The sequence below is a fragment of the Fopius arisanus genome, unplaced genomic scaffold (assembly GCF_000806365.1).
Source record: "Fopius arisanus strain USDA-PBARC FA_bdor unplaced genomic scaffold, ASM80636v1 scaffold00055, whole genome shotgun sequence".
In the NCBI taxonomy this organism is placed as follows: Eukaryota; Metazoa; Arthropoda; class Insecta; order Hymenoptera; family Braconidae; genus Fopius; species Fopius arisanus.
Window position 1 is genome coordinate 600,695 of NW_011887794.1, and position 21,957 is coordinate 622,651.

Consider the following 21,957-nt stretch of genomic DNA (forward strand, 5'->3'; position numbering starts at 1 on the left):
CCCCAGGATGTGCCCCAGCTATTTTTGACGAGCCAATAGTCCTTCCCACCCTCATTTCCATATCCCACTATCAGCACCGCATGGTTCAGCCGGTGTGAGCATTCAGGATCTTCATAAACTCCTGATTAAAATAAAAAATAGTCGCGATAAAAAATGAGACAGACATGGCATTTGAATTTCATCGTTTTCTGATAGAAAATTATTTTTTACCGTCACTGTAATATTGGAATGAACGTAATGAGGCATCGATAGCCACAGAGACTGGTCCCATGGTAGCTACAGCTGCTTTCAGGTCCTCTTCATTGCCTTTGTGGATATTTACCCAAGAAGCTTCAGTGGTGCCGATTTTGTCTTTCTTGAAGTCACACTTGTGAGTTTTCGCTTCATATGGATAACTCGACTCAGTATCGATTCCATATTTTTTGACATATCGAAAAGCATGAATTACTTCACCCCCGTTACACCCAAAATTCAGGTACCACCAGTTGGCGCAATCCACGAGGTTCTGCTCGCTGAGGGAGACCAATTTACCTGACTTCCGATAATGCTGACCTTCGAGACTGCCAGTCTGTAATTAATTGACTATTCATCTTTGTCTTCCATCGACACTCCAATGAATTCCAATAATAATTCAATGAAATTTCCTAACAAATTTTGGGCTTATCAATTCATTTCAATTTCCTCACCGCGGAAAACGCCCAACAGGACCCGCATTCACCCTGATCTTTCACAGGGGTCACTGCACCTTCAGGCACCCAATCCACAAAATCAGGAAAAATCACATTTGCTGGTATAATGAACGATGCCCCGCGTTCAAAACCAGTTAAATTCTTTTCTGGAAATTTCTTGAAGCCAGTTCTCATTTTGTGGACATCCGCTCTATTCTGGAATCCAATAGAAAATTGCTACAAAATAATTCCAGTCAAATTGCGCTATCGCAGGTATGAGAATTCATTGTCACCATAATCATAATAAGTCGTACTGAAAATTCTGCGGTATGGAGAGCAATATTCACACCAAATAATATACAAACCCTATCAGCGAATCCGTTGAGGGCAACCGTGAAAGAAGCTTTTCCCCTCGCATACTTCGAATTGTGTTGAGCAATGAAAAGTCTATTATCTATCCAGACTTTCATGTGGTACTTCTCCTCGGTTTTGGTTGTGTAGTTCTTTGAGTGCTGAAGCTATAATAATTGTAAATACAATCCATAAAAAACACAAGATAATTAATACCTGAGAAGAGAATCAAGCAAAAAAATTAATGCACGATGTTCAACGACTGTGAAAGCACGTACTGGCTCATTTGAATATATTATCAACACCAAGAAGACGTAAAAACTTATACAATAGATAAGAAATCTTTTCTACCTTGAAGGTTTTCCATTCTTGTAGCATTAGCTCTTCGAGATTAATACTGAGACAAGGCACCAGGAGTAAGAAGATAGTCACCAGAGTATTCATCCTGGCGTCTGGATTTTAGTCGTGAGGAGTCTCAGGCGAAGAGATTGGGAATACAATTGAAGAAATTGGAACAAACCCGAGTTACAGGTTGTTCTCAGAGCAAACAAAGAGCAATGGCTGGGTGTTAGTCATTCGTCGATTATAGGGTTTCGAGTAGTCAAGGTGGGGACAATGCGGTTGTGTGAGAAGAGACCACGTGGTTTCCACAGTGAACAAATATTGTTTGAAACGTTGACATGAACTTTAATCCATTGGGAAAATCAATCGAACCAGTTTGGAACAGTAGGATTCCATAATTTATTTGAAAAACATACAACAAGATTTAAGTTTATAACCGCGTGCCGTACAATTCAACGAAAGGCACACAATCTTTACACTTCATCATCCCATTATTATATTACATCAATTTACAAAATTAATGTTAATTAATTTTACTCGATATAGTGGATGTTGAACAGATGAATTTACAAAGCGGAATTGTGAACGTGAGAACGTAATTTTAATTTTAGTCTCTCAATTTCTATAAAATTCTATCTAAGATTTGAATCTAGCTGGTCGCTAAATTAAATAACGTACAGATAATGAATGTACAAATGGTTGAAGATTATGGGGAATTCATCTATCGATATCAGATTTTAAATCCTGTACATTACTCCGGTAATTAAATCTCTCATGCACAAGTGGTCCATTATTTTCATATATTCGATTATTTCAGGTTTCTGATGTATTCAGGGCTGCCTCGAATTTCATTTTCAAACTTCAAAATTGAACATTAATGACAAATTTCAAAATTATCGGCACGATTAATTAACACGTACGAAAAATTCATAGAAAAATCCAGCGAATTCGGTAAACAATTCCATTAGACTTTCTATTGATTTTATTTAATTTTCATTTTTTTGATCATGAAGAAATCGTGGGGTTTTTCATGAATTTTTTTTTCGCCGTGAATTTTCGTTCTTAATACTAGTACACATGCACTGTGCAGGAAAATTGCACCATTCCCAAAACAATCATCAATAATTTTGACATCAGCTCTGAACATATCGTAATGTATTATCAGTCGTTGATGCAATTACCGCCTACCAACTCCAATGGAGAAATTAATAACGAATTGCCATGAGAGTGGACAGAGCAATTAGTAGAAAAAGGATTGAATTAAGTTGGACACTGGTGGCCCTGCCACATCTGTCCTTAATTTCACTCTCTCTGGGATGACTCCTGATGCAGGAGCTGGGGCGCCTCCTCTTGAGGCTGTCACTAGCCTTCTGACAGGCCAGGGAGGCATTTGGATAATTTATCTCTTCAGGAATAACAGTGATCTTGAAGTCAGCAGTGCCAGGACAATCCACGTAAACGACGACGAGTAACATGTTACTGAAATCAACGGGCTGGACGACGTAGGGCCTGTCACAGCCCTTGCTGGAGTTGAAGGACACGTCGTACACCTGGGACGAGGTATTTCGAAGAAGGTAGAGATCGACTTCTTGGTCGCAGGGAGTCGGTTTTGTTCGGTTGATGACCACCCGAGGATCAAAAGCCGGGGGCTTACTGCCCTCCGGTGGCAACGTGTCACCATTCTCCAGGTGCTCATCGTGGTCGTACTCCTGAGCGAAGGCGTAATCCGTTTCCCAGAGACCGAATTTCGCCCATGTGTAAACGACCTGAAATTACCAATTGCAACGTCGAACGACAATACCGTATTAATATAAAAAAAAAAGAAAAAAAAATTGTTTTCAAAGGGGCATTGGGGTAAAACGGACAATTGGCTACGATCCAGTGGACCCTCACCTGGGCAAATAACCAGGAGAGAGTTCTCTTCAGGGTAATCCAAGGAGTGAGAAGAATGCTTCCATCATTTGCGGTCTGACGAGACATGAAGCACACCCCCTGATAATCGAAGATTGTGATTTTCTCGTAGATGCCCTCGCTCACCATGCTCATGAGTACAGGACCCCTGACCTCACCGAAAAATCGTCCAGCGTCAGACTCATCCGACGAAGCGAGAATAAAGGCATTATTGTCGACAAGATAGCACTCGAGTGAGGAGTCGTTGCAGTGATGGCTGCAGTTGGATGCCCCTTCGCAGTTGAACGTTATATTCTGGAAGATGGATTGAAGGGCTGTGTGCTTGAATTGAAAGCCGACAACTGCAGCAGGTGCCTTTCCCTTTCCGTTGCCTCCTGAAACATTCGACCATGATCATCATCTCCACCCTGACCTCTCCCAAATTCTCATACCGGTGAATATCGCCCGACTGGCTGTCACCAGTGTCAAATTATCTGCAATCTCATCAGGTGGAATTGAGAAGACAAAGCTGTCTGGCTGAACATAATGTTGCTCCACAGCTCGTTTATACCAAATTTCGTCGATCGCTCTGGGATAAATCCTGCCGAAGTGCTCATCAGGTAACAGGGGGTCCATTGTCTCCTCCTGGGCGAGGTCCTGCCATCTCGTGAGACCACTGTGTGTCGCCATAAAAGCGAGAACCAACTCAAACCGATGTTGAAACTCTTTCCTGTGAAATAATTATTTCCAATCAATTCCGTAAGTAAAGGAATAATTCAGAAATAGATTCAGAGGTCTGGGAATGAGTTTTATCGGCTCGTTTATCGAATATGCAGCCACAGTTATCCCTCATCACTCTTCAGGGATGAAGGGCGATTGCAGAGTCATCTGCAAACAAAATTGCCGCCACCGATATTCGGTGCTGAAGACATCGAGAAGCTTGGTGCAATAATGTGCATCGTAAAATGAAAATTTGTTTGAAGAATGAGTGAGGAATAAATGACAAGTGAAATGAGTAGGAGATAAGGAGATGAGGTAGGAAAAATGAATAATCAAAACCAGTGGAAATGGCGGGTAATCGTGAGATTTTTCAGTGAATAAAAAATTAAGGTGCGATGTGAAGGCGTTACCTGGGCAGGCGATTCATCAGCCTAGCTAAAGGTCTGCATGGCGTCAAAGTGGTTAAACATTAGTAAGAAGGAAACAGGTGTAATCACTAATAAAAAAAAAACTGCCCACACAGTGAGTGATTCAATGCAGTGCAGTTATTCATTACACATTCTCGCGGCCTAAGTTTTATTTAGTTTTGAATTCTAAGGTGACGACTAATTTTCTAACTCTGCACGGCTTGTGTGAAACGATTATAAACAGAGCAGCCAAATCCATTCATTCATTGTCAACGTTTTTTCTTTTATTTATTGAGACACAAACGCGAGTGATGCTGTGTTCTGTGGTGTTTCGTTTTTCTCACCCTTTCTCCTCGCGTGTGGTGTTGATGTTTGCAAACCACCCGGTTACCTTTGCATCGTGGACCAGACTTTGGAATAGATAGCGGTCACAGTAGAACGAGTCTTTTCCTGATGATGAGCTCGCTGAAAGGCGGATAACCAGGTAAGACTAGAATCAGATATAAATTGAGAGACAATGAAGTTGGAGACTCACAATGTGATCCACTACCTCCGGAATTCGTGACAGACAACTCAGGTGGTTGGGAGGGTAATTTTTTATCACTCCAGAACCATCCTGGCAGACGTGTACGCTCCAGAAAATGTAAAAACAATTTTTCGGGCGTCTCAAACCTGTGCTCGTCCTTATAATGATATCTGTTGAACATAAAAATCCACGAATCAAACGAATCGAAAGCTAAAATCCTATCTTGTCTCACAATTAGGGAGAGATTCTTCGGGGAATTTAATTAATCGAGGGATTAATTGAGTCATCAACTCACTTGCAATATGTCCAATCAGGATGCACCAGCCAGTTACTGTCCGCAAAGTAGTCTGTCGCATTTTTACCTGTCCCAGATGAATTCCATAATTATTCGAGAGGGGTGTGATTAAAAAAAAATTACTGACTATCTTATTGATTAATGTACCATTGACGTGGGCTCTGTGCAGCTCCTCGGTGGCGTGAACACGATAATTATCGTTATCATACAATGGCAAACTCACCACCACTGTAAAGGGCGTTTTATCGATTCCAGTGAAATCGTATTTTCTCTTGGCCCGACCAACTCTTCTCTGAAAAATTATTCAACCATTCGGTCCTCATACAATGATAAAATTCATAATCATTTACTTATTGTCATTTTCAATTGCCTCTGGAGGAAAATTCCAGTGCAATATTTCAGTAATTGTCATTTTATGTCTAGTCTAGGTAAAATTAAACACTGACTCACCATATCATCGTAATGATATTTCGTGTTGAGGTTCACGGTACCGTTCTCTTGATTGATAACTCGCTCTCGAAACTGGAAGCAGGGATAATTGATCGTAATAGAGAAGTTCATTAGACCGGCTTGTTTTTCTCGATAATTTCTGTGAAATGAAATAAATTACCCCGAGAATCATAGCGTCAAAGTCACGTGGTCCTCCGAGTTCCAAGAGCTCGACTTCTGCCATGTCGACGGCATTATACGAGGGTTTTAATATTCCCTGGAACTGAAAAATCCATCAATCAACATTCAAATTCTATTCCGATTTGAAAAAAAATATTTCAATTACAATTCAATTTAATTCTTTGGATTTCTCCTTTGGGAAAGAAGTGGGAATTTTATTTTTTGATACTCACAACTGGTCTGAGGTCAGGATGAATTAGAATGTAGCCGTTATTGGTGACAATAAAGGCATAACCATTCACGCCCAACTGCAATAAAAAATGGAATAATCAATTGTTTGAAAAATAAATTAGCAAGGAGTCATACCTTATAGGGTAACATTAATTTCTGTATCTCCTGAATGGGTACATCGGTTCCAGCGACTCCCAATAAATCAGCAATTCTCGTCTGAAACATCCCCAAATGATGAATACCAAAATTCGACATTGAAAATTCCGGAAAATAGAACTATTAAGCACAGCTACCTCGATTTATCTGAATTAACTATAAATTACGAAGAAATTATCTAAATAAAGATTCAGCTAGCATATGAAAATAAAGATTTAAAGAATACCATAGAGTATTATGAATAATTTATACTTTGTACAAATTTTAAAACTAATAATTCAACTACTTTAAAATTATCAACTTTTCACTTCTGGCAGACGCTATTTCCTAGTCGTTTCAGCTATTCGCATTGCAACGACGGAATAATCAATCAAGGAGATCCTTTTTATTGTTCTTTAGTACTTCATTGCAGAGTATTTTTTAATGATAACAAAAATTAAAACAACATAGCAATAATTATCTCTATAACAGTAAAATATTCATGTCCATTTTCTCTCCGCATTAGCAGAGGAAATGAGAATTCTATAAATTTATATTAGATATTTTAACTGTTATATCGTCACTTTAAAGCGGATAAAAACCTGAAAAATTCAGTAGCTGATTCTGGGCGAGCCATTTAACACAATATTATTCATTGCTTAGCACAACTGCAAAGCACAATTTAGCAAAGCGTAAATTATTCATACATATTATTCATACATCGATGCAATGAAAAAAAGTAGAAAAAAAAATAATTATCTTTCTCGTTATAGAATGAAGATTGAATTATTTTTCAGATTTTTTTCAGTCGTTTTGTTACGAAAGAAAATGAAGAAAAAAAATGTGAGGATCCCCTTCTAAAGATAAACTAATGCATAATTTCAATTCTCGTGTAGTGGGATTGTATTACGATTATACATAAGTACCCTTAGATGTTAATAAAATCATCTAATCAAAGAAAATATTTCATATCTGATACCATTCCCTTTATTCTCTCTTGACAATCCAGCGGGCAGGACCTTAAGTTCATTGCTACACGTTGTCTCGAGGGAATTATGCTCATTAAGAATAAAAAATCCCAGCTATTGGGGAAATAATGAATTATCAAGACAAGAATTCAATTTTTTCCATCGAAATCAAAATTACCTGTTGTAAAACTGGTAAAATATTCTTGAATTGATCATTTTATTTCCGCATAACGTTCAAAAACTAATTAAAAGAAAAATTAATTAGCAGACAGACGTAGACCTAAACAAAAAAAACAATAACAATAACAAATAGAACGAAAAAAATTGAATCTATGAATTCAAGAATTGAGAATGGGTGTCAAGGGAGCTCTATGCACTGTAAAAATCATATCTGCGTTAATAATCTCATTTGCTTTGTTTATTAACACCGAACCTCTCGTGTCTGGGACACCCAGTACGCCTCCTTGATCAGCACTTGCTCAGTTATGTTCTGTGGACAAACGTCGACTTACAAGAGAAACATACACATTCTTCAGTCTCATCCTCTATCTGGCATCATTGATTTCCTAGATTATTTTTTTTTTCCTAATTCTCCAATCATTTTTTTTTATTAATTCACCCGTAATCAAAGTGGAAAAACGAAGTATTCCCTTTCGATTCAATTATCTATCCCAAAAATATTTTCCCGCCCCAAAAATTTAATTTCTAGATCAATAAATAAATTAGCTGAAAGTAAAAAAATATACGAATACGAATCGGAGAGTGGAAATATAACAAATGATTTTACGAGGGCAATAAATGGGTTATAATTTTTTTTTTTCGTGTTTCCACTTCAATACTGAATTGATAATTCATTACTTACCGCATTCTCCCTTCTATCATACACCGGCATACTGACTGATGTCATCAGCTGATACTCCTGCATCTCGTCGTGGAGACCGTGATGTCTTTTAGGTTTGTGCATTAATTTTCTGTCCCTCTGATAATTGGACATGTACAATCGCCTGTTCCTCCGGAATTCGAGGACCCTCTCCTTCTGGTCCTCGCACTCCTTCTGCTCCCACAGCCAATCAGCCATTTTTGGATCTGTGATGTCGGCATAGACTGGTGTCCAGATGGTGGGATGATCGTGTTTCCCCAGAACAAGAGGACGCGCCATCACCGGCACATAATTCAACACCTGGACCCCAAAATCATTATCACTATTCTTTTTTAAATGGACAATTTCACTGGAACTCACCTGTTCCCTGACCTCCGCAAATGTCGACAAATGCACATAATATCCCCGATTGGCGCAGGCCATCCACTGGACCTCCCTGACATCAGTGACTTCCCTGCCAATGAGATAAGTGAACACCCTGACAGGCATATCGTATTTATCAGGTTCATCTGAGCTACCACCCCAGTTATACTCCCTGAAGATGTCCTTGTAATTGTAAGGCACCCCATCAGTGATAAGCATGATAGCTTGATTGCACATTGCACCCCGTGTCTCATTCCTGAACCTCGCGAGAAGCTGAAAAGCGTAAACGAGAACCATTTCGAAATCCGCAATCCGCTCCGTCGAGAGTTCAGCGATAGCTTCCTTGAGCTCCCTGATATTCCCGAGATTCGCCTGCACTAGGGTGTCATTGAAACAAGGAACGACCTCACGGGTCTCATTCGAGAACGTGATGATGTTGACGAAGTCATTATTACCGAGGGTGTCCAGGATATTATTGACAACGTGCCTTGCTATTTCCTTGCGTACACCCGTCATACTCCCAGATGTGTCCACCAGGATTAACACGTCCTTGGGACTGTTGGCTGCCTCGATGTACCATCCCCTGGTCCTGCAGTCAAACAAATCCACTGGTTTGGGATTCCAGATTGTCGCTGGAAATTGACGCATAAAACCCGTTGCACTGCCAAAATACTGCCATGACAGCGTTGGATCGTGTTTGTAATTGTTGATGAAGGTGTCGTCCAGGCGGGCTGACCACTTTATAGCTTTTATCACAGCTGGTGCACGGTCGTAGACATTCGTTGGCACGTGCACCGATGACATCGACGTGTTGACATCACCACCAAAGTGCACACTGTACTGGAGCTCCTGGGAGACGTTTTTCGCGTTAGTGTACGTATAATTAACGTCCAATTGCTCGTCATCGAGGGCCACTGTCTCGGCAATATCCATTATTCTCCTGATTGCCGACATCTTCGACTCCATCATAGCCTTGATATCCTTGGCGATCTCATGGACCAGGGCGTTACCATCTCGGGGTATTACCTGGGCTGTTTTGTAGCTGTCCTCGAACTTTTGCACGTTTATCACGTATTTTCCAAGCTGTGACAGCTCGAAGCCGAGTTTGTGCGCCCATGTTTTTACTCTGGATAACAAAACCGAGAGACTTTACTATTTATAATTTTATAATTAATAATCCACGATTTTCCAATTACTCAAGGACCTGTTATAATTCCACCGGAGTTGTTGAATTCTTTCTTGGAAATTTTGTACAAACACTTTTCCCCCGACAACACGTCAACCTCTAGTTCACGTGACATCTAATCCCCTACACTCGAGTGACACCAGAATTATATCCCCCATCGATGAATTCAGTGAATTCTCATAACAATCTCTCCCGTCCCACCCCCCGAAAATCCTCTACATCCCGACGTTTAATTATTCACGTGACAATCCCAAATCCTGCGCAGATAAATTGGAATAGTGTAAGGGTGCAACTTACGTGGTGAATGATACAACGTCGCCTTCTCCAGGTGTTGATGCAATGATAACAGCAAGTAGAATTGGCAGTAAACATTCCCTCATCCCTCTATGAAAAATGATAAAATCAACTGAAAATTTCACTCGTAAAAATCACACGGAGATTCGATCATATATTAAATTGTGAATAATTCCGCTGGACTGACGAACGAGGCTGATGGCAACTGTAGTCCACCTAGTTGTTCCCTTTCCTGCGGGTATCGATCACCCTCTGGGTCAAATTCTCGAGCGTGCGCGCACCATCTGCTATCCTATAGTGGATTATTTATGAGGTGTCAGTGTCAGCTGATGCAGGGAGTTGTGAAATTTTTTGAAATAATGGAAATCCTCTCGAATTTTCAAAATTCAAATCTCTTTATTCAAATTATTTACAACAGGACAATTAAATACATAAATAAAAGAAATAGTGGTAATTCCAGTCTTGTCCCTCGTCCGCACGCGTCGATCTCGTCCTCGAGAGGATGTTCGGTGAAGCACTTCTCCAGGCGTCTCCTGGGTAGATCGTTGATTTTTTTTTTGTAACACGCAGCGTCTTCCTCGTCCTCCACGTACTCCCTGGGGCTGATTTCAATGGGTTCTGTCTCCAGTCTACCCCAGCAGGAGGGGTACAACGAGTTTACCACCACGAGGAGAAGATTTGTCTGGGGGACCTGGGGAAATCGATATTTCGATAATTAAAGTTATTATAATCTTCAAATATATGAGGACTTACCCTCTGCGCATAGAACGGCCTCGAGCATACGTCAGGGATGTCCTTGATGGGAATTTCAGATCTCGTCTGATTCATCATGTAAAGAATTCTCTTCTGATCGCACTTGTGGTACTGCTTGACTTCCTCGGGGGGTGGAGGCTTCTCAGGCAGATCATCCTCGGAGTGTATTCTGGAGAGCACCTGGGGTACATCAATGAACTGCGAGGCCATCCAGACAGTCCGGGCGAACGCCCAGAGGATGATATTCCAGATGTGCCTGAAGGGTGTGAGAAGTGTTGACCCCGTGCCCTCGAGACCAATATAATAACACACCGCCTGGTAATCATAAATCTCCACTGTCTCGAAATAGCCTTGACTGGCCATCGACTGGAGGACCGGACCCTCGATTACCCCGAAGAACTGCCCGGTATCATTGTGCGCCTCTGATATCACGATGTATCCATTCTGGTCCACCAGGTAACAGTCGAGGCCCTCCGTCTGGCAGTTGAAGTCAGCGTTTGTCGTCTCAGAAGTTATCTCGAGAAATCTCTCGAAGAGGTACGTCATCGGCATCTGGAAACCGATCACAGCAGCTGACGCTGTGCGTCCACCATCGCGTGGATAAACCGCCATGGAAACAGTCACCACAGCGTCCTCACCACCTTTTCCTGGGACTTGAGAGAAAAAAACGAGATATTGCATTACGAGAAAATTCATTTGTGGACGTCTGATCGTTGAATAATTAACTTACTTGACAGGGAGATGCTCTCCGGGTCAATCTGATGTTGAAAAATTGCGCCCTTGTACCAGGGCTCGTTGACAGCCCTCCTGTGAAGGTCACCGAATCGCGGATTGAGTCCAGCTGGTTTGAACTCTTTATTCAGATACTGCCACCTGGTGAGACCACTCTGGGTCGCGACGAATCTCAAAAAAACTCCATAATTATTCGCCAATTCCTTCAATCTCGGATTTCTGTGCTTGAACTCCTCGTTGAAGCTCTGATTGGTCGCTCTTGCATCGAACACCAGGAGCTGCATCAATTCCTCATTGCAGTAGTAATCGTTATCCTCGAGAACTTTCTTCGTGCAATCCGGCACTTCCTCTTCCTCGAAGTCGATCTCGTACGCCTCGTACTGATCTGTCCACTCCCAACCGGGTTCACTGAGTTTATGCAGAAAATACCGAACCTCGTCGACGGTGTTGTTGAACTCGTGACCCTCTAGGTAGTGAAAACGACAGTAAACCCATCCGGGATGCACCCGCCACTTGTCACCGATAAAAAAATCACTGACTGCGATACCAGCTTGACGATTCTTCTCGATTTCATTTCCCACTTTTATCCAGGTCTTCCCGTAATTCGGAATTGCCACTGCTATTCCGAAGGGGGTTCCTGGAAGTGGTGCAAAGTAATAATTCCTGTGCTCCAAGGTCACCCTCCGGCTGTTGTCGTAATGGAGTTTAACAGGTACATCTTTCATACTGCCCCGGGTGTGATTTACGAGAGATGCCCGGAGCTCTAGCATCTGCTCTCCAGGATCTCTGCATTTTTTTTTCAACTCTTGCATAATTTATATTACATAATAATACATAACGGTTTATATGGAATATTCTCTCACCTGGGTCTCCTCCCATCATTGAGAATCTCCACTTCAGTGAGATCCACACTATTATAATTCTCTTTTAAAATTTCTCCGCTGACGGGTCGAAGATCCGGATGCAATATAACGTATCCATTATTCGAAACAATGAAGGCGTAACCGTTGACTCCTAGTTTGTAAGGAAGCGTGAGCTTCTGGATGTCGTCTATGGGTACATCGGTACCAGCAACTCCCAGGAGATTCGCTCTTCTTGTATCGTTATTCGCGTTGCTCTTGAGATCGAATGCCGGAATACTTACCGATGTGAGAAGTCTGTATTCCTGACGAGTAGTTGACTCCACCTCAGCTGCTGTTCTTCTCACGTCTTCACCCTTTTTCATCTGATGATGGCAATCAGAGAATCAGGTGACAGCTAATGACAACCTACAGACATGTTCTACAGAATTCGTTTTTAATTCCACCAATTCCTCCCGGATTTTTCTGATTCAATTAATAAAATTCCTGAATAAATCAACAATTTTGGAAAAAGGAAAAGGGAAAAAAAATAGAATTTTTTAGGAGTTCTTTTAGAACATGTCTGTCGTAGGATTTATCATCTACACGTGGGAGACACTCGTCAAAACACAAATATATGAGGAAAAAAAAAATCTGAAATCATCACATTTTCTTTCTGTCATCCAATAATGAAAAAAAAAACATGGCACCAGGAGACTACACATCTAGGGTATCTAAGGGCGTCAAATCCATCAAGCTTTCCTACAGAATAAATTCTATAAAAAAAAAATTAATTAACGGCCACAATTTTCGGCGATGTCTCGCACTCTCTTAAACCTTTTTTATGTAGATGCTGTCGTCGTTTATTGAGACGCCCTGTTGCATTGCTTCGAGGTTCTTCTCGAGACGCGCTTTTTGCTCCGGATGATCCATTACCAGCCACAGCCACGTGGCAAGGGCTGGATTCTGGCGGGATTTCACAGCTTCAATAGTCGCTCATATTCCACCAATAAAAATATTATTTACTTTTTTTTCTCCCCTCAATTACTCATTTTAACGATCTGATAATTAAATAGCGCATCGTGATATCGTCGTCATTCTCATAATTTTTTTTTTGCTGTCGTTTGGGTTATTTGATACTTAATGGCCTGATTCCAGTATTTTCCGTCGTACGACGTTCATAATTTTGATTTCAATGCGGAACTCAATTTTTGTAGAGAGTTTTTGTACTCGAGATTTTTTTTTTGTCGTTGGAATTCAATTTATAATTATGTGAGGATCAAGGAAGTGATGGATTTTGGACTTACGGAAACGTCTGCGTAGGCGTGTGTCCAGATGATGGGGTGGTACTTGCCCTGGAGCACCAGGGGTCTAGCTACCACTGGGATATACTTGAGCACCTGCTCCTGGGCCTCTTCTTGATTATGAACGTGGGTGTAATATCCTCTGTTCTCACACGCCATCAGCTGAATCTCACGTACCATTGTCACCTCTTTACCCAGGAGATACGTGAAAACACGCACTGGCACTCTCGTTCCATTTGTCTGTCTGTTCCAATCGTCGAAGACCTTTTTCATTGACACAAAAAATTAATCATTGGGATATTAACCCCCATTAGAGAATGGATTGAATCAATTGGAGAAACGAAATCAAGAAATGAGTTGAGTTGAATTTATTCATTTTCTAGACACCGATTTATCTCGAAAAATATGAATTTCAGGTGAAAATGTTAAGAAATTTATTTGAAGATCATCAAACTGCCGACAAAAAAGATCTTTTGAGATTTTGTCGTGGTGTCAATAGCTTCTGAGATAAACGGGTAAATGCCACAGATGATTTCGATTCGTTCACATTTTTTTTCCGCGCTTTTTATTTATTGACCTCTGATATGTTGGAGGCGACACCGTCTGTGACGAGCATGATGAGCTGATTGCAGGGAGTATCAGGACCGCATCCACGGGACTCTCGATATGATTTGAGAATGGTGAATGCCCTGGTGAAGGCCTCCGTGAGATTGGCCTGCTCTCCAGGTTTCAGAGTGCCAGAGGCAGTTTTAAAGGTATTAATGTTCTCGGGGGTTGCCTGGACCAGTTTGTCCTTGAAGCACGGTACCAGGTCGACGGTGATATTGGTGTATTCGAAGATTGTCACGAAATCATTGTTCGAGAGGGTGTCGAGGATCGAGGCAACCACTGCCTTGGCTGAAATAAAAATTGAATTTTATCATCAATTCATATTTAACATGAACAAATTCTCACCGATGGTGTAACCCATTCCCTCCATGCTACCACTTGAATCCACCAGAATCACCATGTCCTTGCTGCAAGTGGCTGCTTCTATAAACCAACTTCTGATTCTGCAGTCATAAAGATCTGCTGATTGCTCGTCGTCAGCTGATTCGCTGGTTCTCCACTGCATCGATGGATATACCCGGAGCATGCCATTCATCGAGCCAAAATACTGCCAGTACAGGGCTGGATCTGATCTGTAGTTCTGGGTGAAGACTTCGTCGAGACTCTCCGTCCAATTTATAGCGTGTGCCACTGCTGGATTCAAATCGTACACCCTCGTCGGTATGTGGACTGATGAGTAGCTCGTGTTCACGGGGATGTTGGAGAAATGGGAGTCAGGATTCAGAGACATTTCTCTGGAGAATCATGAAGAATTATTCATAGAAATTCTGGGTGGAAATCTTTCGAGTCGGAGTGAATTAATTAGGGGATTGGGGTGGGACTCATTTAGTATTCATTAATTAATTGTTAATTGATGGAATTGAATGGGATATACCTGTAGATGTAACTGTCATTCTGCATATTCTTGGGGATCTTAGCCTGTGTGGCATTGTCCTCGTTGGTGAGCCAACTCCACTTCCCGGAGACGTATCTCAAACTCGATTTAATAACATCAACATTTGTCTCGGAATCGTTGTAATACAGGGCCTCTTCCTCCGCTCGGAGAAGAATACATCGAACAGCATCCATTTTTCTTCTCAGCATTCTTCCAACACTCTCGCTGATTATTTCGATCAACTCCTCGCCAGATTTCTCCTCCACTCGCGCATTCATTTCTCTGTATTTCTGAATTACGTGAATAATTTTTTTTTATCAAATTGTTAATGAGAAGAGGAAGAGATAAACTCACAGCTCGAAGTTCTTCAGGTTTTGCTATTCCCAACGCCAACTCCCATAATTCACTCCCAAGATTCTGGGCCCAACGATTTACACTGAAGATTAAAATATACATGAAAAATTCATGAGGAGATTATTTATTTAATTCTAGTTCAGGAAGGGATAGAAAATGGGGACTGTGAATTTGGAATTGATACATTTAATTTATTGTCAAGTAACAACTTACATTTGCGCATCATGAGCCAGGGAAACACCGGCTATAATTAACAATAGACACGTGCTCACTCGACCCAGCAACATTTCTACCGAAACAAATAAAATAAACAATTCCCCTCAATTATAAATAATCGGCGTTTCAAGATGAATTAATTGAGGAAATTCTCCCGTGATGCCATTATCGCTTTCTTTTTTTTTTTGACAGTGTCGAGGTGATGTCGAACTCAGTCCCAGACTTTTTCCCCTGATCTGATTATTTTTGGTCCACGGAACTAGTTCTGAGTGAGAACGCTGGAGCGTATGTGCACCAGTTGGGGTGTTTTATTTATAAAATTGTTGGGCTCACGTGTTCAACTGAACGGTTAAAAAAATTGTTTTGAATTTTCCGCTCGAAAATTTAATCTCATTAAATTCCCGGGATTTTTTCAGCCGCACAATTTTTCTGCAAAAAATATCGGAGAATAATTTGTAGATAATCGAGTTCTCATTATTTCTTTGAAGTGCTTTTCTATGGAAAATTTAAATAAATTTTGGAATACGCTGAAGTCTAGTGGACATAAAAGTCTTGTAGAATTGTTTTTTTTTTATCCGATTCAATTCAATTGTTGTGTTTTATTGTAATTTATTGTGAAAGGGAATGCTTTGTGCAGATTCAGTTGTGTCTTGGAGTTGGTCTAGACATTGAAATATAATCCTTGAGTTATCAAAGAAACGGTCAGCTTATTGTTATCCCCTTTTTTGTTATCCCCTGTTGAAAAAAGAAATAGGAATTACGGTGACGTCATTGGAACACGAAGAAGTAATAACTATAATCTATCGTCCATAAATAACTCTGGACTAAACAATTATTAATGAAATGTCTAACAATTTTTCCTGTTCCATCTTGCATTGCTCTCCTCGTACCACCAACTCCCGAAAATCTCCTAAACCAGCAGAGATACCCAAAATTTCGAAATAAACTTTTTTTCCCACGCCCTCAAGACCTGCAAAAAAGTCCCCACAAAAATTCTGGTATCTCCCCGAGATTCCGAGATATTTCCAAAAAAGCCACCACCAAAAAATCGAGCCGGCAAAACCGAATCCAAAAAAATCCCTCCATTTTTTAAAAATAACACGAAATCCACGGGTGACACAAAAATTTCAACAGAATCAAATTTGCAGCTCTGAAAATTCTCTACAAAAAAGCTTCTTACAGTGAGGAGCTGGAACCCCTAGGTTCCAGGATATTCCCCGGAACACCGTGAGGGCTCGCGATTTCCATGAACTCTTGGCTTATCAGCCACTAATTTTCAGTGAATAATTTAAAAAAAAAATAAAAAAATGCCACGTGATGATCAGGAGTAGTGGATCCACCACCTGCTGACGTTGGAGTGCAGTTTACATGGTGCGCAAACTCATGACAAATGGATGGCGTTGACAGTTGGAATAATCAGACCACCACTCCTGTTACGGAATAAAATCAGTCTGCCCACGTTGAGCTGTTGAATGGGGGTAATATGGATTCATATTGATTTTTATTGGGCCGTAGCTTGAATTTTACACGTCTGGTGATATTGCCAGCGGACAGTCACCCAGTGATTCTCCAACGAGTCACCAATGCCGCCTCACAGTGTAGACACGTGCGATTACAGTCCTGAATTATTGTCCATCGTTGGCAACAACAGGACTAAAATGCCCCTCAGGACGTCTCTACGTGGTGCGTGAAAAACAAAGTGCTTATGTGACATTATTTTCCACAATTAATCAGAGCTCCTGCTGTGAATTGGTAAATTAGGAAAAGGGCATCTAGCATCACCCCAATTATCCATCAATATCTTCTAAATGAGGACAGATACCGAAATTTTTGTGAAATCCTTTTTTCCAGGTCGCGCATCAGTCTACAAAAGAGATTATTATGAAAATTCGCGTATCTGTGTTTATTTACGAGATATCCACTGATTACGAATTCACTGCAGAGTTTTTTTCACTTTTTCTTAATTTTTATTTTATTAGAACTTCGAAGAGTCGTGGATTTTGAGTGAAATATAGATAATCAAAGAAATAGAAAAGAAATTAGTGGTCATGGAATTAGTGATAAGACCTAGGAAATGGGGTAATTGCACGACTCACGGATGACCTTCGTCACGCTAATTATTTGCTCAATGTTTTTCCGGGAGGGAAATTCGGTTTTCCAATTCTGGAATTCAATTATCAATCCCTGAATCAAACAAATAAAATAAATCCAGAACAATATTTTTATGGGTAATTAATTCACCTGGAGAAAAAAATCAGGTTCAGGTAAAAATATTTCAGGGAATGAAATTGATGAAATTGCCTGAAATTATCGTCGGGGAATTATCAGATGAACCCTTCAAACGACTCGTATGTAAAGTAATGTTCCTCATTTCATGCTCACGCGACAAATGTCGGAATAATGTCACGACATTCTGACGAATTAACGGCAAATTAGTAATTGATTCTCGGTGACCGCGACCTCTGATAGAAATACTCCGTGAGGGCTTTGAAGTTGATCCGGTCGTGAGAACAGCGGTTGTAAGGTCATCCCCGGGGTTAAGTAGTCACTCGATTCACACATTCGCATTGCAATTACATCTTACACCATTATTTATCCATTCTCCCTCAAAATCCCCCTCAGCCCCCCCAGGTGAAAACAAAGCAGCGTACAAATGGTACCGAAATCCGTAAATGAATATTATTTTAAATATTCATATTTTTATTTAATCTAGTGCATTTATTTATCGCGTTATCTATTGAAATTTGATGAGTGCTAATTTTCAACGATTTTCTTTGTGAAGTCGTTGGAAATACAAATCAATTAAAACGTCTGAAGATTTTTTAATGAGAGATTTGTAAAAAGGTCAAAGATCTGCTTCTATTGACCACGACTGTGAACTAGAAATTCAATTCCGGATTAAATCGGGTGTCGTTCATTTCGTAAACATCTTTTCTGTGACGTTATCATTAATCAAATAATGATGCTGTTGAAATGGAAACACAATATTTTTCTAGTGCGTCTAATTGGAGAAAAATCGACATTTTCATGTTATTCATTTCTGATTTCTTTTCATATGGACTCGATAATAATTTTTTATTTTCTATTAACCGTGAACATTAATTGTGAGCATTTACAACGAAAAATATAAATGCATCGTTAATTTATTATTATTATTAATAATTGACGTATTTAATATACGTTACTGTAACGAATCGATAATGAATTTCATAAAATCAATGAAGATCGAATAATGATATAAAAATTGTTGTAATATCGGTTTTTATAGTTTATATTATTTTGAAAATGGCGCGGTTCCACCTCCAGGCGTTCGTCGCCATTTGTCAGTGTTCTTATTCTCACAATTAATCACCAATTCTGTACAAGAGATAATTAACCTCTTGCACTCTGCGGTGAGAAGGAAATTATCTCGGAAAATTAAAAAGTTCGAGTCATTCCAGTCAATGACGAGTGTTCATTCATGAAGAAATAAAATTACTACTCGATTCAGACAGCGCCTGACGATCAGCTGTTCCATCGCGACACCAAAATTCAAAATAAAAAAATTAAAAGTCATACAATTGCCTTCACGGACAGTAAAAAGTCGTTATGAATTTATTGACGCGATGATTCTCCATTCGATATGAAAAAAAATGACACTAAATTTGAAAAACTTCAGGTTACGAGCCCGTGATGAGTGATAAAATTCAGAAATAGATATCGTTTTTTTTTTGTTCTCAGTCATTTTTCTCAAGTGTTTTCACATTAATTCGATAGTGGATGAAACGGACGGGCTTCCGATAATCTTACGATCGATTATGATTTTTACCCGCCGACGGGGGCGATGACGTGGTTCGGGCAACTAACGATTTATCGGAATTATCGGAATTTTTTTGTTTACTAGATTTGGAATTTTCTAATCGACATAAATATGGTGATAACCAGAAGGTGGGGCACAGTGCCTCTTCGACGAGCCTTGACGTTGACATTCCAGAATTTTGCCTGTAAGATTTTGTTTTTACAATTTGTTTTCTACTCCTAGAATTAGCAATTGAAATAAAAAATGATCGCAGGAATTAGCGATTTCAGAAAAAAAGTGAATAACTGAATAATAATTGCAATCAACAATTCAATAACAAGAGACTCCAATAATTGAATTTTAAAGACTCCAATAATTGAATTTTAAAGACTCCAATAATTGAATTTTAAATGAAAAAACAATGCGCCGTATCGAGAGGTGAAATTGTACTTTTGCGCAGACGCGGCCGTGCGTAAAGTGGCCATATATTCAGCGGGTGAATCCTGGTCCTTTCGAATTTCTAGATTATCCTTGCAGTTCCCTCTCGTCTACCTGAGCGAGTGAAACGGGGGATTCAGACCCTCGGAGTGGGGACTCGGAAGCGAGATGATAACCGACATCCGCCGTTAATAGTCTAGTCCAATAATTGCCGATCTCTCTAAAAAAAAAAAATAAACTCCAAGGATTTGTCCTGATTTTTCGCCATTAAATCCGGACGATGAGACTGTATTTTATTTTTGATTTGGGTAAAGTATGAGGTGAAAATTGAAGTTCCCTTTTTTCTGATGATCACGCGGTGTCATGCAAGTGCAACTGGAAAATTTCCAGTGTTGACTAAGATCGGTGACGATTTCGTCTATCTCATCAAATATCCGGTGAATCTCGAAAGAGACATTGGAATTTCATTATTACAATTTGGTTTTTCCACCGGGGAGAACCTGAGGGCAATTATTCAAGTGATGGGTTAAATCAACAAAACAAAAACGCCCAATAAAACACGTAAAAAGTTATAGGACAAGATTATTGATCTGTTTATGTATGAATCGTGAATGCAATGAATAAATCCCTGTGTGAATTTCAGGTCGTCGAGCGATGGTGAACAATATCTGGTGTCGCAAATTATCGCACATCTGGCACCAGAAGGTCCCAGATCCGCACGCCCGGGCCTTCTCCGAGCCCAGATGGAGTTCCCATGTATCCGGATGGTACCTCGGCTACCGTTGGCTCATCAGCCTCACCTGGATGACGATAATAATTTGCTCCATCTTCGAGGTGGGGAGTGTCAAGCCCCTGGGGAAGTCCCACCTCTGGCCAATTTACCTGACCAACTGGGATCTCGCCCTGGGCTTCATCCAGTCCCTTCTGGGTCTTCTCCTCGTCATTAGGAGGTGGCGATTCCAGAAGAGCCAGGAGTTCGACGCTGTGACTTTGAAATTGGGAGGCGTCGAGAGGATTTACTGGTTTCTCTACACAATCACCTCGAGTCTTGCCCTCGGTGTCACTGGCACCTACTGGGCAACCGTTTACAATCCCAAAATTCACCAGGTCGATCTCCTCAATATTCTGCTGCATGTCTGCAACAGTTTTCTCATGATCGTCGATATTGTCGTTACCAGGGTACCTCTCAGGCTCAGGCACTGCTGGTGGTGTCTCGTCGTTGTCTCTTGCTATCTCATGTTCACGATTATTTATTATTCAGCTGGAGGGCTGGATAAACAGGGAAATCCGAGGATTTATGCAGTCCTCGATTGGGCGAAACCAGGAAAAACCATTCTCGTGTGTCTCGGGGGACTCACTTTTCTCGTCATTATCCACTGCCTTTTGTGTTATATCGTGAGTCTCAGGGACCGACTCTATGAGCGCAGCCAGCAGTACCTCAAGGAGCAATCCGATCCTGGCAATCAGCAGCCTCTCAAGGTCAAGACCTCGGAGGTCGTTTGAGACTTGAGGTTTTGGGAATGCAGTCCTTTCCAGGAAGATTTTGCTGCTCGTGAAATTCTCCGTTAAAAAATTCAAATATCACTTTTTGTACACCGAATTTTTTTATGACTTTTGTCAATTTATTGGGGAAAAGCTTTTTTTTCTGATTGAAAAATCGGACTAGGGTAAATATTTATTTATGATGATAGGAGCTCCTGGATGTGGAGTAGGTGTAGAGGTTTGTGCAGTTTTTTAGTTGTAAAATAATATCTAAATCATTTGGCAATGTCATATGTTTTCATTTCCTCCGTATTTATGCTCAGCTGATTATATTCCATGATAGTTAATCCTTAATCCCAAATGAATAGGGGTCGGCCATTATTTTTTATTAGTGGTATTAACTAGTTGATAGAATCATTAATTGAGTGAGTGATTTGAGGGCGATTGAAGGTAGAAATTACCGTAGAAGTATTCCACATAATTATTTTCTGGTCAGGGAACAGTCTCGATGTTATTCCGATGTTTTCTGTTAATGAAAGAATATGTACAATTGTAAATTACTATTCAGTCTGAATAAATGATGTTCGTACCCACGAATTATACTTTATGTTACACAATTTATTTAATGATTATAAAATTATTTTACTATTGCAATGATTTATTCATTCCTATTTTCAAATCAATGCAGACATCAGACCAGAAAATCCCTAGGG

General features: G+C 40.3%; 4 protein-coding genes across 15 annotated transcripts in view; 1 reads left to right on the forward strand and 3 right to left on the reverse strand.

Annotated features, from left to right (window-relative positions):
• The window catches only part of LOC105268298 (cathepsin L-like), a 2,529-nt gene extending 930 nt beyond the window's left edge, over nt 1-1,599 (reverse strand). Inside the window, exons 1-5 of the mRNA XM_011307740.1 lie at nt 1,371-1,599; nt 1,034-1,186; nt 687-884; nt 211-568; nt 1-121 (exon numbers count right to left, since the gene is read on the reverse strand). Of these exons, the coding sequence (XP_011306042.1) occupies nt 1-121; nt 211-568; nt 687-884; nt 1,034-1,186; nt 1,371-1,463 (923 nt within the window). The 5' untranslated portion in view covers nt 1,464-1,599. The remainder of the gene's footprint in view (nt 122-210; nt 569-686; nt 885-1,033; nt 1,187-1,370) is intronic.
• Nucleotides 1,600-1,736: 137 nt separating this feature from the next.
• stj (straightjacket) lies at nt 1,737-10,086 on the reverse strand. 5 transcript variants are annotated; one of them, XM_011307620.1, is made up of 16 exons: nt 9,869-10,086; nt 8,383-9,511; nt 8,005-8,322; nt 7,576-7,632; nt 6,175-6,255; nt 6,042-6,116; nt 5,810-5,911; nt 5,650-5,721; nt 5,347-5,491; nt 5,200-5,251; nt 4,914-5,074; nt 4,723-4,843; nt 4,382-4,414; nt 3,704-3,981; nt 3,255-3,646; nt 1,737-3,127 (listed from the first exon to the last, which is right to left on the reverse strand). In XM_011307620.1, the coding sequence occupies exons 1-16, from the start codon at nt 9,949-9,951 to the stop codon at nt 2,567-2,569; spliced, it is 3,660 nt and encodes a 1,219-aa protein (XP_011305922.1). In that variant the 5' UTR covers nt 9,952-10,086; the 3' UTR covers nt 1,737-2,566. The 5 variants fall into 5 exon arrangements, with proteins under 5 accessions (XP_011305922.1, XP_011305921.1, XP_011305924.1 ...); XM_011307619.1 differs by having other exon boundaries at nt 5,200-5,266; XM_011307622.1 differs by lacking the exon at nt 7,576-7,632 and having other exon boundaries at nt 5,200-5,266.
• On the forward strand, nt 4,841-21,865 carry LOC105268241 (protein rolling stone). 6 transcript variants are annotated; one of them, XM_011307615.1, is made up of 2 exons: nt 4,841-4,862; nt 20,406-21,865. In XM_011307615.1, the coding sequence occupies exon 2, from the start codon at nt 20,417-20,419 to the stop codon at nt 21,263-21,265; it is 849 nt and encodes a 282-aa protein (XP_011305917.1). In that variant the 5' UTR covers nt 4,841-4,862; nt 20,406-20,416; the 3' UTR covers nt 21,266-21,865. The 6 variants fall into 6 exon arrangements, with proteins under 6 accessions (XP_011305917.1, XP_011305911.1, XP_011305912.1 ...); XM_011307609.1 differs by lacking the exon at nt 4,841-4,862 and adding an exon at nt 17,039-17,229; XM_011307610.1 differs by lacking the exon at nt 4,841-4,862 and adding an exon at nt 18,898-19,529.
• Nucleotides 10,265-16,899, reverse strand: Ca-Ma2d (Ca[2+] channel Muscle-specific alpha2/delta subunit). Of its 3 annotated transcripts, XM_011307617.1 has the most exons (12): nt 16,727-16,899; nt 15,544-15,619; nt 15,331-15,412; nt 14,977-15,266; nt 14,448-14,836; nt 14,071-14,390; nt 13,497-13,757; nt 13,027-13,155; nt 12,214-12,575; nt 11,349-12,136; nt 10,619-11,271; nt 10,265-10,556 (listed from the first exon to the last, which is right to left on the reverse strand). In XM_011307617.1, the coding sequence occupies exons 2-12, from the start codon at nt 15,615-15,617 to the stop codon at nt 10,275-10,277; spliced, it is 3,630 nt and encodes a 1,209-aa protein (XP_011305919.1). In that variant the 5' UTR covers nt 15,618-15,619; nt 16,727-16,899; the 3' UTR covers nt 10,265-10,274. The 3 variants fall into 3 exon arrangements, with proteins under 3 accessions (XP_011305919.1, XP_011305918.1, XP_011305920.1); XM_011307616.1 differs by lacking the exon at nt 16,727-16,899 and having other exon boundaries at nt 15,544-15,885; XM_011307618.1 differs by lacking the exons at nt 13,027-13,155; nt 16,727-16,899 and having other exon boundaries at nt 15,544-15,885.
• Nucleotides 21,866-21,957: the final 92 nt, after the last annotated feature.

What these genes read in the sequence shown, in the direction of transcription:
- stj (XM_011307619.1), bottom strand. Translation starts at nt 9,951, where the DNA reads ATGAGGGAATGTTTACTGCCAATTCTACTTGCTGTTATCATTGCATCA. An exon ending in AATATCATTACGATGATATG is followed by an intron (nt 5,492 to 5,649) that starts GTGAGTCAGTGT and finishes ATAATTTTTCAG; the next exon opens with AGAAGAGTTGGTCGGGCCAA. An exon ending in GCACAGAGCCCACGTCAATG is followed by an intron (nt 5,267 to 5,346) that starts GTACATTAATCA and finishes CATCTGGGACAG; the next exon opens with GTAAAAATGCGACAGACTAC.
- Ca-Ma2d (XM_011307617.1), bottom strand. Translation starts at nt 15,617, where the DNA reads ATGTTGCTGGGTCGAGTGAGCACGTGTCTATTGTTAATTATAGCCGGT. An exon ending in AATGATGGGAGGAGACCCAG is followed by an intron (nt 12,137 to 12,213) that starts GTGAGAGAATAT and finishes AAAAAAATGCAG; the next exon opens with AGATCCTGGAGAGCAGATGC. An exon ending in GGCCGTTCTATGCGCAGAGG is followed by an intron (nt 10,557 to 10,618) that starts GTAAGTCCTCAT and finishes CGATTTCCCCAG; the next exon opens with GTCCCCCAGACAAATCTTCT.
- LOC105268241 (XM_011307609.1), top strand. Translation starts at nt 17,130, where the DNA reads ATGCCGCCTCACAGTGTAGACACGTGCGATTACAGTCCTGAATTATTG. An exon ending in CCTCAGGACGTCTCTACGTG is followed by an intron (nt 17,230 to 20,405) that starts GTGCGTGAAAAA and finishes TGTGAATTTCAG; the next exon opens with GTCGTCGAGCGATGGTGAAC.